Source organism: Aulostomus chinensis, chromosome 14 (assembly GCF_037954235.1).
Source record: "Aulostomus chinensis isolate RoL2024-O1b breed Wild chromosome 14, RoL_Achi_v1.0, whole genome shotgun sequence".
Classification (NCBI taxonomy): Eukaryota; Metazoa; Chordata; class Actinopteri; order Syngnathiformes; family Aulostomidae; genus Aulostomus; species Aulostomus chinensis.
Genome location: NC_141333.1, coordinates 8,658,490 through 8,674,261, shown reverse-complemented (window position 1 = coordinate 8,674,261; position 15,772 = coordinate 8,658,490). Strand labels below are relative to the sequence as shown.

Here is a 15,772-nt window from a genome sequence, read left to right as displayed (position 1 = left end):
CTCAGCCACCACACAACTACAACTGGCTCTCACTAGCAGGACTTAAAATCCACCAGTGAAGACTTTATTCAGGATGAATGCTATGTACCACCCTCAAACCACTCACCTACAATACAATAGCAACAGCCTTAACATATTAATGAAGTAACATCAAAAAGGTCAGAAAAGGTGAGGATGTCAGAGCAAGAACAAGCATAGAGCAACAAAAGAATAAGAAATCAGATGTGAAATTGGTATTGCAACCCAAGAGGAAGATGGCAATTGGCTGGGCTCAGAATACAAAGCACAATGTCAAACACAAGCAGAAAAGCCCTGACATAAACCCTCAGGGGAAGAGGGAGAACACTGAGAGAGCAGAACCTCCTAGAACCAGCCAGATATCAAGAGGTTGGAATACATCTGGTATCAGGGTGAAGAGAGAGCCCATGGAAGAGTACCTATGAGAGTCCATAGTGATGGTCTATTACTCTCCAATAGGTTTGTCAGGTAATGGGGAACACATTGGGGAGAATGAAGCAGCAGGGGTAGGGAAAATGTAACAAAAATAAAGCTTTCGTGGGTTTCTCTTATCCAACTCCTGATATGTGTCAAGCGAACTGGAGTTGGTAGGATTTTTTTTTTTCTTGGAAAGTAATTAAACTTCATCTGATTTACAATTTGATTGCATCACACCCTTCATCAGCAGAGACAAAGAGGAGAGAAAACTAAGTCTCTGTCATGCACTGTTCCTGAGGAAAATTAATTAAATTAATTAGGCATCATGAGCCTGTTTGAAGAGACTTAATGGCCTTTACAAAGTTAATTTCCAACACTGGGACACTACAGACGATAGCAGACAGTGACAAAGGCTGCTGTTACATAATACCAATAAAATTTTTGTTTCACTTTGCTATTACAATTATTAATATTCTTGTAATGCTTCTCTTTATCTCCCTCTGGTGCCAACTGGTCAAGACAGATGGCCACTCACCTTGAGCCCAGGTCTGCTCTGATGTTACTGCCCATTAAAGGCCATTTTTTCATCAGCAATGCCTCCAAGTGCTCATGCAGGAATATTGAGTCATTAATAATCTGTGAATGTGTCGTGAGAAAACTTTGTCGTGATTTGCTGTTGTGTATTGAATTGGCCAGGCAAAAAATATATTTTGTGTGAAAAATTCTAAGTGATGTTAAATGTTAAAATTGGGATGTCTTGAAAAAAGCATGGAGCACTGAGGTCTAATTCCAGTTTGAAATGTGATTGGTAGCAACCTTCAAAATTGACGCGCGCACACACACACGCACACACACAGACAGACACACACACAAAGTACGATATTTTTCTAGCTTATCATCAGTCTGTCATGTGTCTGAGAGCCGTGTCCAATATCCTGGCCAATCTTTACAGGAAAACAAACTCAGGGACTGAACAGTTTCCCCCCGGACTTGTGGTAATTGTCTTTGGCTGACAGTCTGAAGGAACTGAGCAGACCGCTTCATGTTTCCTTGGTCGACTTTTCAATAAACATCAATAATTTAAAAGAAAAAAAAATCAATACGGCAGCCACAGTACTTTCATCTTCACCTTTACAAAAACAACTCATTCTCAAGCCTCTCAAAGACACAACCTAATTGCTTGGTCACTCAACAAAAGCGATATTGATTATAAAATCGTTCATCAGGACCAGAACAAATCAGACTATACTGACTAGACTGCAAATGTAAAGAGAATTAAAATGCGGTGTAAAAAAGAGCTGTCTAAGGAAGGTCATGTGAATTGTAGATGATGTTCAGTTCTTCTATTTCAGTTGCTGTCCTCCCCTCACTGAACTCTACATACAGGGTAGCCTCTTCTATTCTTATCAGTGGAAAACAGGGATAACAGTGATTCAGTTGCTCCACAATCTTCCAAGTGTAAGAGGTACCTCTGGAGAAGAGCATTGCTGTTGACCACTGGTGTAGTGTCAGACCAGTTTCCTTTCTCACTGCTTATGAATTAGCCATTCAAAAAACACTACAGCATGAAAACATATTAATAGAGTTCATTTCATAAACTAATTTGTTCTTACAGAGAAAGATGTTTCCCCAGAATAATTCAGTAAAAAGGTTAAAATAAATCCAAAAATCCCTGTCCAGCTATATGTTTTTAACCTCATTACACGTCCTCAGTTATTAGGAGACAGAGACTTCTGTGATTACAACATAGAAGTTGGACTGTCGTCACTATTTTACACTCTACTCTTGACATTTTAATCTCTCTTACATTGAGGATGTTACACTTTTTTTAAAATGACCATCTGGATGGGTAAAAAAGGAAAGAAGTATTCAGCAAATAATAAAAAGGAAATGCAAGTGGTGTCATTGTTGACTACACCTACTGATTCACCGGTCTGATTTCCACCATCATTCAATGGTGATATTCACACTGCTGGAACAGTAGTGACAGGACCTGTCAAAGTAGCACTCTAACAGCAAGGGTGAGTCTTTTCTTGGCAGGTAAGTTAGGACCCTTTAACCCTGCAGATGTTCATGAATTCACCCTTTTGCATTTTGATATCAATATCAATTTTTGTTACCTCCACACAAACAAAGTGCATCATCTCACAGGTACATTCATGCATTCGCCATCTTTGATAAGAAATTCTTCTCTACTGTAATATCGAGGCATTTCAGCCATGGGTCTAGAAGGTCTGATGCAACTTAAATTCTTGCACTTGCAACAGTCAGATCAAACTTTCTGATCTTATTTACAATTAATCAATAGTCTTTTTTTTTTCTTGATCTCTACTTAACTCTTGGGTGACAATGTTCCTAACTTAACTACAAAATTTGTCTACCAAAGGAATGTGGATGAGAGTCACAGATTCAGCCTCCCATGCAGATTAAGTGACAGAACTTGCTCAGGTTCTGTCTGGCGGTAGTTAAAAAGACAAGGTCCCTCTAACTTTATCCTTTGTCACTAATTTTATTTGTCAATATAGCATTACTCACAAGAAGGCTGACAACATTCAACTTAATTTAAGGTGTCAGTTGCAATGGTAAAATAATTATCTTTAACGGAAGCTATGAAGGATCCTGGCTAAAGTGCACTGTCCATGACATTTGCTCCAGCGGCTGGCAATAAACAGAACAATATGTAAAGGACACCAGCTATACTGTGAATTTGAATGCAATAAAACAACAGACAGCAGGCACAGAGTCCCCAGAGAACCTTGCTGTTAAGCAACAATAGCTTCATATCAAGCACAGTCACACTCTGTTGATTTTCATTTTGAACTTCATGGACTTGAGTTTGGATTTCTGATGTTTTCTGTTTGGGAGAAGTACTTTTGTGTTATGTGTATTTTGGTGGCCTTCCAGCTCGGTGTGACCTTCCTGTCTTCCTGTAGCCCCTCTGTCGTTACACCTGTATCTGCCCTCATTATGCCATCTGCCATCCATTTTATCACATATTTCTTGTTGTGTTTTCATTTTGTTGTATTTTAACCCTGTGATCAGATTTTGTTTGTTGGATCTTCTGTTCATTCTTGTATGCCTGGTGATGTCTGTTCAGCTTGTAAGTATATGTCACTAGTTTCAGCTAGTCACTGAGTTCAAAGTTTGCTTCATTTATTGTCCAATTATGAGAATCTATCCGTTTAATATCTTGGCTTCCTTGCCTTCTGCTGCTGATTTCTGCACTGTGGTCTACCCATCTCCTGTCACAGCAGCACACAACAAGCCAGAAGAATATCAGGTTTCTCATAACAAGTCAGATGAGGTTTCTACTGTCCATTTGAAAGCAAGCCTCTAGCTGGGCATTCATTTCATGATGTCTGCACTTTGGGGGAGGTGAAGGAAAGCTGACATCGCCTGTGGTAGCACCAGCTGGGGAGAAAGGGGGAAAAATTGACTTTTCTGTTTCTCTGATTGATTGAAAAGTGACACCCAGAGGAAGTCCAGCATGATTTTATATGGGACAGAGTAGGTACGACTTTCAGCCTCGTCAGGCATTATTTTAGTGCAGCATAGAATGGGTTGTGATGAACTATCAACTTCTCCCAACTAGCTGCCAGACACAGATGGATAGATTTCTGACATGTCAGAAATGTTGCTCAGCCATAGTCAAGCAATCAACTATATCAGTTCCACAATAATTCCCCAAATCCACTGCTTTTATTTCTTCTTGCACCTGTAGAAAGTGGAATATACAGTGGCTTAACACCTCAACATGCATCCAGGCCACAGGGGGGTGACCCCCCCCCCCTTTTTTTTAAATTTTACAGTTTATGTTCACTTTTAGAGTCATTAACATGATAAAGCACCCTGGAAACAAAAAAACTCCAAGCAACTAGAACCAGAAAATATTTGACAATTTCCTTCAATCAACTAATTAATTAAATGTTACAGCTCTGATCAAGACCCGTTTTAATTCCACACTCATAATGCTGATGTACACAACATTGTGATGCTTTAACAATCCTCCTCCTTTCATGTTCCCCAGTGTTAAAGATATCTTGCAAAATGAAACAATTTATCGTGATCATCTTATCTATCAGGAGAGAACAGCACTTCAGCTTGTGTACGAAAAGTCTCTGAGGTGAGACGAGCTGCTGCCATCACTCTGTGCCAGCACGTGTCGTCTGGGGAGCAGAGCTACTGTCAAGCCTGACCAACTTAAGAGCTGGCAATCACACACTTTTTAATTAAAATTTTCCCCCGTCTTTTCTGTAGAAAACATACCTTGAGTATCCAATAATTTTCACTGTATCACTACACATATACATCATCATGCAACCATTTTTGGATGTTTTCCCTTTTATCTGCTGGAAAGGGAATTTCGTCTGTCCGATAATCAAATTTGCATATTAGCTGATACCAAATACTGTACATAAAACTTACCCTGTATGGATTGATTGTACAGTATGAGCAAATACACCCAGAATGAAGCCAAATAACTTTGTTTTATCATCTACTTTGACGGACATCCTCCAGACTGCAGCCTTATACTGATCATGTCACTTTTTTATTGGTGGGATTTTACGCTGTAAAATATTACCACATTACTCAGGATGCAAGACAATACAGGCATATTACCAGTATTAGCAGATTTTGATCTTTTTTTTAAAAAAATATCGGTACTGGTTTAGAAAAATCAAGATTACTTTCTTCATTTTTGCTCATGGTTGTTTATGATGAAGCAACAATGAGTAATGGCCATTTCCAAATTTTTGCAAATAAAGAAAATGTTACTCTTTCAGTTTCAGTTTTTGTTATGAACAAAATGTAAATACCATATAAAATTGTTTTGATATAAATATTATCAGCTTCTGAAAATATTGACTACTGGCCAAATCAGTTGAAAAATATCTGCATATTGGATGTCAGCAAAAAATCCAATATTGTGCATCCCTACACATTATTGACATTTTGTTCATATCGACCACTAATGTTACATATCAATCAGTTCTTAACTGGCAGTAGTTGCCAGTAGAAGTACAATGTACAGAACAACTTCCTGCGCAGGCTATTGTTTTAGGGCAGAGAAGAATTAATTTCCCGTACGTAACAGTCAGCAATAACAAAGCAAACTGGGAATTAATAGGGTCCTGTTTCTGATTGATTGAACTATATGGTACTGGATTGGTGCACAGACTTGCATACTCCCAAATGCTACATCTGTAGTCCATTATTAGATGCAAGTCTGATGCTTGTACTGGTATCTATCTCCATGGCACATACACTCTGTTTATACTCTTAAATAAAGACCAAATTCCATGCTAAGTGATTAAATTATTTAAAAGAGATTCTTGATTTGCATACAAATTTGGAGACAGGGCTTTTTTTCCCCCATAAGTTAGTTGATGTCATTTCATAATTTTTCATTCTAACATATCTGGAGGCAATCTTTAAATTTCCATGACATTACATCTCCACACAGAACACTAAATAATAACGTCCCACTAAATGAGCTTCCTGTGAGCCCATATTGATTAAAATACATTTTTCATGGAGACTCATGCAACCATAGTGAAATGTGAAGTATTGCCCTCTTAACATGGCCATTGGAAATTAATAACAGCTGATGCATTGAATTCTATAATTGCTGTGCAGGCTCTGTGTACATTGTATATCTACCTTGCAGATATTAAACATTAACTACCTTTCACTCTATCTTTCTCCATTTCTAAAGGATATTGTCATTTTACAATTGGAAAAAGAGAAACATGAACACCAGCCATTGCCCTTAACCCTCTTACTGCTTATGTAGAAGCCAGTGAGGAATGACGAGGAGGAATGAAGTAAAAATGGTCAGTCCTTCAGTTTGGCAAATGGGCTTTACAGAGCAGTTCCCTGTTCGCTAAACCACCACTCGCATCTCTACTACCATCCCTCATGGTGCATCAAGTAGATGAACATAAAGTTCAGCTTGCAAAACAGGTAAGAGACCCTTTCAGGTGACATCCACGAGACTCACAAAGTGCAATTTTGTGGGATTTCTAAACCAATACACCAGCTACTACACAGATTACACGGATTCTAAATTACAGCCTTCTGTATTTTTGCCATTTTAGACCTTTAGTGGGCTTTCCTGGTTAATTTCAATATTTAGAGAACAAAATAATCATATCATTGCATGTTTTCCAAGCATGCAATATCAAACACCCCAAGGACAACAGTGTACGTGTGTGTGTGTGTGTGTGTGTGAGAGAGAGAGAGAGAGAGCTACCCACAACTACATAAAAATAAAAAAGGAACTTGAAAATGATCTTTCATTAAGCCTTCTACATTGTTGACAAAACACATCTTGTAATGAACCGTTCCCAAGGAAACACATTAATGGGTGTGATTTATGCAAAATTTACTAAACAGACACCATCTTAATCCACTGCAGATAATTGGAGTGTGGGCAGACTGACTGAGTTCAGGGGTGAAAAAAAAAGTCCCAGAAATTAAATAGCTCTTAACCCTCCATCACCCTGCACTTATGCAGGTCTATCATTGAAAAGTGTATGGGTGGACAAGCGTCCTTTAAACACGCTGAATTCATGTTTCAGCATCTATTAAACAAAACAAAACCATTTGATAAAAACAGAAAATAGGCAGCTGCTGTATTTGAAAAAAAATTACAGAAAAATGACTGTCTGCAATAAGATATGATGTCACTAGGCTTTACACAGTGAGCAGTATTTACACAGCATTGTTTATGAAACACTAAAAAAAGAAAATGCAGATTTTTAACCATGTGAATAAACTACATCCAGCATTTAATTTGGAAGCTATTCGAGATAAAGCCAGCATAGTTAGCAGTTATTAAAAAAGGTTGACCAATTGTACTGTCAACTGAACATTGCATTAAACACAATGTGCCCGACCTATGAAACACTCACAAAGAATTGTTCCTCTTAGTCTGAAATTGTTCTTAGTCTAACAGACAGGAAGCAAAGGCTGTCAACTATTCGTAACTAATTTCCTCTGACATCTGTTGTTTACCTCTTTAAAAACCTACACCATCAATGTCAGTAGTAAACAAAAACATTTATAATTTCAATTTGTGCAATTAAATAAATAACAAATGAGGCCCAATAGTAGTTTAGGAACTCTCTTCAACATAAAAAAAAAAAATCTAGTACCTTAATTAACAGCAGAACTTCACTAACATGGCATTCATTCTATCTGCTGATTTGAAAATTTTGGTTCCAGAGGAAGTGGAAAGATTTTGTCCAAATACTGATCACCTGAAGTGCCTCAACAGCACATTGTGTTTCCAGTACTGAGGGTACAAAGGACCCCCCCCCCTCCGTTTTTTCTCCCCATACAACCACAGTTTTCTCTTTGTCACCAAAGAAAATGTGTTTGTTTCTGCTGAGCCGTTGCGTTAAAAACAAAATGACCAAACCTTGCTATAGTCTGCTGGAACTTTTTCCTCCGTGTGGCAACCTGAGGCTGACACTTGTGAGTGTTTTTCTGCGTTGACTTTGGGGGGGGGGGGGGGGTTACCGTTTCAGCGAAGAGGGCCAAGACATGCGGGGTTTCTTCAGCACGGGTCGAAGCTTCTCCAGGGTCCGGTTCCGGCACAAGTAGCGCTCGGTGTCCGAGTTGAAGCGCTGTTTGATGCGTATGTGCGTCCTCGGCTGTCGCCACAGATGTTTAGGCGGCTTGGCGAGCCCTGCTCCCTCCCGGCTCAGCGTAGCGCAGTCCATTTTTCTACTTTATTAGCCCGTTGGTTTGTTGTTTAATCGAGTTTTTTTTAACTTGAGAAGGTGTAAAACAAACAAACAAACAAAACAAAACAAATAAAACAGGCGAACTGCTGGACAGAAGAGGAAAGCCCGCGCTTAACGGAGCGGCGCGTGCAACATGCTGGTACGCTGCTGTCCACGAGCCCGAGTGCTGAAAAGACTGTCTGCCTCTCACTCCAAACACGCTCTCCTCCTCCTCTTCCTCCTCTTCCTCTCTCTCTCTCTCTCTCTCCTCACCTCTCACGTCGCGCCTGCCAGATTTCCGTATGTTTGTCTCTTTAGTAACAAAACTATCCCGCGGGCGAATATTTCATAGAAGCGTTTTATGTCACAATTTTCTCAGTCGAGGCAGCAATTATTAGCAGATGACGTAATCAACAAAAACGGAGAGACATTTTGATAAATTTATTGATTTGTTACAGTTAGGACGGGAAGAATGGGGATTTGGGTCACAAAAGCAATTTTATATGACCCTAAAAGGTAAACACAATAACGTTAATTAAGGCCCTGTTCCATTTAGGTGGGCTATGGCCTCATAATAAATGTAAGCTATATTAACTCATTCAAATGAGTCCCAAAGGTTATCAAGCAGTGCAGTCAAGGCTTGTGCAATGAGCTAACAAGCTGTTTATCCAGGAAGGTTTTTAATGTTATAAAGTTTGTCCCAATCATCGATGGGTAGACGGTATGATTCTACACTTCTAAGCATGAAAATGGATGTTTATATGTCAAGAGAGCAAAGATATGCAGTAACTATAATGGAGAGAAATAATTATACACACCTACGACAAGCCTCATAATTGGTGTGAGCATGTGTGTGTGAGTGTGAGTGTGTGTGTTCCCTCACTGTCACTCAGCTGACTCACTGTCACGCTTCACTTGTTCAGACAGAAACCCTGCTGTTCCCTTGGTGTCTACCTGAACCGAGGCAACTGCCGTGATAAAGGATACTCAGAAAACTAACTGGCTGACTCTTAATCGAAGCTTTAAGACAGTGTAAAGAAAGAGGTCTTCTGTCCTCACAATCGAACGCTGATATTAGAACCCAAGTATTATTTTCTGGCACAATGACACTTTGATTGAATGTTCTGGAGAACGCCTCAACTTTGATCTAAAATCATGTCATATCACATCACACATGCCACAAAAACTTTCCACAATGAACAACAAGAAATAAAAGCCATAATATAATAATAAATGTTTTAGTGAATGATGACAGTTTCATTAAGCTTTTAGGAGGTTTTTTTTTTTTTTAAGTGATGTTTTTCGGTCTAAATGGGTTAGCCAAGTTAGATTTGGAAAAGAAACCTTTACTGCAATGACCTTTGACCTCAAAAAAAGCTGAAGTGGTACAAACACTCAATAGCGTTACAACAGCAAAGAACCACTTGATGTGAGTACAAGATGAATACAAAGCAAGAACGCAACTGACCTTTGCTCGTCATGGCTGGCCAGCGCTCGGCTATACAGTATTTCCAGTCGGTCCAGCGGCAGCCCATGGGTTGCAGACGGTCGTCGGCCATCAAATGGGTGTTCCTGGCAGGAGTGTCTCCTCCACAGCGGAGGAAGCATCAACGGGCCAGAGAAACGCCGTCGCACCACCTGGTGGTTCGTAGGAAGTGACTCCCGACGACCCTGGATGTCGAGAGAAATGCAGCAGAGGTGTGAGTTTGAGTGAAGGGTCAAACGTGCACAACAGTGGCCTGTTGGTTCCATGCAGTTAGAACAGTGCTCAGCGTTAACATAAGTGCTTCCCTTGATCTATTTAATGACGCATCCTTATCACCTCTGCAAGAGAAGATTGTGTAATCACCAGTGTGTGTTTGTTTGTTGGTGAGGAGGATATTTATTAAGTTTGCAGTACAATAGGTCTGCGCTTCTGTGGTTCCAAAACTTTTCAAGCCCTTTATCCCACGAATCATTCAACTTGGCACTGTGTAGCGTCTTTACCTTGACAGACGGCCAAATCTCAGAAGACGATACATTCTTTGTGGTTCTGTGGTGTTTATTCACACACTGTTTATGACTTAACATTAGAAACAAGCCAAACAATGAACAGCTGCTTGGCCAGACATATATGGACAATGCGTTCTCGATCATGTGTATGACGGAGACGTTTTTTTCAACTGGCCACACAAAAACAAAAATGCTCATTAAAAGCCCATTCATAAAACACTGAATACGAGATGCAGTTGTCCCACAGAAATTAGGACATATTATCTAATCAGCGGCAGCTGCCAGGAAAAACAATAACAATATATTTGTGTATAATTCAACAATAAAAATTCAATCCAGTCCAATTCAACAAACAATTTAAAAGGACCAACATAATAACAATATTGATGTATAATCTGGCACTGAGAGTTCTTAATGGTGCACTGATCTATGGCATCTGCAGTCATGGCACAAGCCACCTTTCAATTGTTTGTTTGGTTTTTTTTTTTATTTCTGATCATCATATTGGCCGTTTTTTTGCAGCTTCTCCTGGCAAATGCATTTAATATGCAGCATAATGGATTGCTGAGGTGAAAGGCAACAGGAGGAGAGACAGCAGCTTTGTCTGGATGACAAATGAGAGCAGGGCAAATCCAAGTCTGTCTGTTTTATATGTGTGTGAGTGTGTGTGTTTGTGCAAACAGTACACGAAGTAACCCATTTTAAAAGCGTCAGCTGAGACAGAGGCAGCCAAGAAAACACACACCTTGAAAATCAATGCCCACTTAGGCTTGAGCCCCTGCAGCTTACAGTCATTACATAAGCTGGGTTTCTAGTTTACTTGACATTTAAGAAATTAGCTCAGTGAAGAAACTTGGCAAAAGATATTCCTTTCTTGTTACCCGGTGTTAAAGATGGCACAAAAGCTTACTTTTTCTTGTCCTCATAACAAACACCAAACTACACCTCAATAAATTATAATGTTACATTTTCTTGCCGAGGTTGACGTTTGAAAGGTGTGACACTGTCACCAGCACAATATATGTCTGCATTCTCAGCATGCTTTTGTTGTTTTTCGTTACTTGAATGCCATGTTCTCCTGGAGCTAACTAGCAGCAAGGAGCACTGTGACTACCTGGCTGATCTCCCACCATGCCAAACACAGGAAGTGAAAATAAGATGGAAGCAGCAAGGACGACGTGTGATCAGATGGGAAAGAAGACGCTCAGCAGGTCGCTGCTTCTAAACACCAATGAGCTGATTGCTCTCATCATCGCTGTGCTTCTCCATTAATCAAGAGTCTATGCTTGTGACTCACACTCGCTCCCAAAATGTGTTTCATTTTTATGGCGCAGCGTGGCAGGACATCAAACCCCAAATCTCATCTGTTTCAGTGTCTGCGTCACAAAGTAATGGCTTATAGTAGATGAATGTGTTTTGTAACAACAACATAGTCATTACCAAATACTTCAGCTGAGAAGAATAAAGAAAAATAATAAATGAGTACCAGAGTAAGGTTAAAAAAACAAGCCTTTCTAACAGTGATCCTAGTTGTTCAAACGAGCTCTGCTTTGAAACATGAGCAAATCAATACATCACAGGCCTTCGCGCATTCGTTAATCTTGCATCATGCTGAGCTGAAGCAGGGGGCTCGCAGTACCCAAAACTGACTTGACTCATTGCTTAAGTTAATTAATAATCCACAAATATAGGAGCAAGACTGAACAGTTTTCAAAGTCAAATATATTCACCAAAAAAAGAACACTAAATGGATTTAATGCTGATTGCCACCATTCTATAGAATGCTGGTGATTATCCCTAACAAGCTGCAGCCTGTCACAGAAGTGACTCTCTGTTCTTCTCTGATGCTAGAACATTCCCTGCAAGAAGGCAGACGCAAGACTGATTAGGAGCATCCTCACAACGTTCGAAAGAAAGTCCCGAATGTACATCACACTGCATCTCTACATCCACGTCATGGAGGCACCAGGACCAAGTCCACCAGTGAGGGGGTTTTCAGCATCTAAAAGAGTTTCATCTTAGAGGCTGAACAAAATAAACTATGTGGAAGAACTGAATTATTTTCGTTTGCAGGCTCCAGCGCCATCAAATAAGGAAGAGCAACAATAACTGCTGTCATTGAATTGACAAAAAAAAGGTAAATCATCTAACGACACAGCCCACTAATCCATGGGTGACGAAATGTAAAAATCAGGGGAAAAAAATACCAAAACAGTAAAGCAACAACACTGCGCCGCCTCCATAACATCATAGATGTGTCCCCAATGGAACCAAAGGGTACGTTTGACCACTGAGAGGAAGAACTGACGTAACTGCCTGACCTACATTGTCTGCAGCTGCTTTGCATTAAAAACTTGCTTGCTTTTTAACAGTAAACCACTGTTTTTATTTTGATGCAGCTGCAGAGTGCATCAGCTTTTGGAGGTGAATGCCAAACTGGCACTACTACTGCTAATGATCTACATTTTGATTTGAACATTGCGTCAGTGCAGAAGTCATGGTTAAGTGTATCCGCATGTAACTTGTACAGGATATGATCATCTCTGCTGCTGACAGCTGACAGCAAACAATCCAACAAAATACAGTCCAAGTCTTCTATTTTAGCCAATCAATCCATCCTGATATTCTGGTAAAGAGCCAGTGACCGACATAAATAAACAAAACGGCAAAAAAAGTCACCACGGAGATTTAAACCCAAAACAGGAGGCAGCACCTGATGTCCGTGTGCATGTGTGTGAGGTTTGCTGAGAGCACCATCAGTGGAAGCTATGAGCTCTCGCTGTTAAGACCTCACTCTGACATGCATCCACAGTTTGATGCCAAAGGGATCGAGTCGGCTCCATCCTGCTGTGCACAGCATGCACACATTCACCCTTACAGTGTCCCTGTGCATAAAGCACAGGGACGTGTGAAGTATTCGCTCACAGATGTGTACATACAGATGCAGTATGTATGTTCTTGAGTCAGTCTGATATTGCTGTTTTCATAACTTCAGAGTACACGGTAAGACATATTTCTCTATTACATGTCTTTACTGAGCCTCTGAGTGGATACTGGATCATCGATGAGAATGTTTCAAACTCTCAGTTTGGTGATAGAATGTCTTTGAGTAAAGAAATAAATCTGATGTTGGTTTCATCATATTTTCCTGACAGTGCACAAGATCTCCCTGTAGTGCCTTTCATACACTCCAAAATGTATTTCATTTTTAAGGAAGCTCTGAAGCTTTAAAAAACAGACAATTCATAAAGATTTGCAATAAAACATTTCATCTAAATCAAAGTTAACTGTGCCATAACAGTTGAAGGAAAACAGAGGTAAAACAGAGAGTAGAAATGCATCATCATGACAGAAAGGAGTGTTGGTTTATTTCAAGATTAGGAAGCTGACAAATGCCAACGTAACCCCCCCCCCCCCCCCCACAGCGTAACCCCTGGGTGCTAAATTTAACCTTTTAAGTATTCTTTGGAGATTTTTTGATTTTCTGAAAAAATATTTTGTTTGTGCCTGCAGATTTAATAATGGTACACACACAAACACACACACACAGAGGTAGGGGCAGAGTAAGAGGGAGAGGATGATAGATACGGTTGACTGGAAACAGGCTCTATACCAGAAGTGATGCTAATCACACTCTTTGTACCCTGGTGTATCATGATACATACAGTTTGATCTTCATAAGAGTTGGTTGTCTGCTGTGATACTCACTCACACAAATCAACCATCAGACACACGGTTAGAAGGTACATCCAGGGCGCTGTTCACACCCCTGCGTTGAATTAATATTCATTTTCCACATTAGGAAAATGGCAGCAGCTTTGTTTGCTCTCATGAGTTTGTAGAAGACCAGCATAACCTGATTAAATGCTCTTATCATCTCTGATTACATCATCACACTGTTAAGAGCTTGTGTTGGAGCGCGCGCGCGTGTGTGTGTGTGTGTGAGGTAAATTTTTAATCACCCCACAACATCACATTGTTGTGGGGACTCAAATCCCTTTCTGTTGACAAAAAAAGAATGTCTTCATTAGATCAATTTTTACATCTAAGGTGAGGACTTGTTATGGCTTAAAAATAATTGTGTGTGTGTATGTGTGTGTGTGTGTGTGTGCGTGTGTGTCTGTTTCAATGTTATTTACCTCAAACCAAGACATTGATGCTGGTTAGTTGTTGCAGTAACACAGCAGCTGAAACAAAGAAAAAACAATCATGAGAGGCAGCGATCACATGACATCACTCTCAAGATCCAGTATTATAAAAAGTATATTGTCAGAAGTCATTATCGGGCAGGGCACAAGTAGAACAGGTTTGGTTCTAAGGGGAGATTGGGAAACAGGTTCAATCCCAGTGGACACTTCCCTGTTAATGCTCACTGACAAGTTAGAATAAAAAAACTTGAACTAAAAACTAAACTAAATGACAATTACATCACATATTCTGTTATAAATCTAACTACTGCTTTTCAAGAAGTACTACAAGAAGTTGCACTGTAATAATTCATGTATGAACAGGGATTTTTATCAAGTATAGTGTATATACTGTATGGCACCATGTAGCATACATGTATTCAGTGCTGTTGGATGAGCAGAAAATGAAGCATCAAATCATATTCATGAAGGAGAGAATAACTTGAGTATATGATTTGCTTATAATCAAATATGAAAAAAACCCAGTCCTCTTAATTATACAGATACAGACTACAGTAAACTGATTTACAACACGATCTAGTTTATCATCAAAGCCAAATTCAATTAGTGGACATTTTTAATGCCTGATATGAGGAACAATAAATCATAAATTGTAAATATACTCCAGCTTTCAGAAAGAAACAGAAAGAAAGAAGGAAAGAAAAGATAGATAAAGAGAGAGAAAGAAATGCTGAAATCAAAGCAACAGTGTCACCACATTACAGGATAACCCTATACCAATAACCAACCTATAGCAGCTCGAGGCGACAAGGCATGAGGAGCGGAACCAGAGATTTGTGAGCGAGGAGTCAGTTTTATTACTTTTTAGTAATTTCTTCTTAGTCACAGACGTCAGTGGACTTCATGCATTATTAAAATTCCCCTTAAACTTAATAGTCAAATCAATCAAATTTTCTTTTTTCCTACGGTTTTATTCTTTTTATAAATTAAAAAAAATGAATCTAAACACAGCCATCCTCAGTCTACCCCAATGATTCAGATTTAACCGGTTGGATTGTAACATCATGTTTACTTGTCATACACCTCGTGTGCACCTGTACTTCCTGTATATGCTGCAGCCATATTTACATTCATCCTGTACATACCACAATATTTGCAAAGTACTTCTCATTCATTAATGTAATTATACGACTTATCTATTGTGCACTACTACTTCTATCATGTAACTGCTGCTAACCCTGGTACAGACTTCCTCACCTTATGTACGTTGTTGTGTTGCTGTTGTGTAACCAACTGCACCGCTCTCTGCTCCCTTAATTGCCCCCCACAGGGATAAATATTTTTTTCTGAATCTCAATGTGAATCAGACGCTGCCCACAAACAATATATCTGAGTTTTGGTTTGTTTTTTTGGTCTCTTTTTAATTGCCACTTCTAATCATCTGTCCTCCGGCGCTGGGAGTTATAC

General features: G+C 39.6%; 1 protein-coding gene across 3 annotated transcripts in view; it reads right to left on the bottom strand.

Annotated features, from left to right (window-relative positions):
* Positions 1-15,772, bottom strand: part of pde4cb (phosphodiesterase 4C, cAMP-specific b) — an 82,090-nt gene that overhangs the window by 62,018 nt on the left and 4,300 nt on the right. For 2 of the 3 annotated variants that reach the window (XM_086225453.1, XM_086225455.1), the window contains exons 2-3: positions 14,297-14,344; positions 9,634-9,836 (exon numbers count right to left, since the gene is read on the bottom strand). In XM_086225453.1, coding sequence (XP_086081579.1) covers positions 9,634-9,836; positions 14,297-14,311 — 218 coding nt within the window. In that variant the 5' untranslated portion in view covers positions 14,312-14,344. Of the gene's footprint in view, positions 1-7,959; positions 8,189-9,633; positions 9,837-14,296; positions 14,345-15,772 lie in introns of those variants that run through there. The other variant, XM_086225456.1, reaches the window with a different exon arrangement.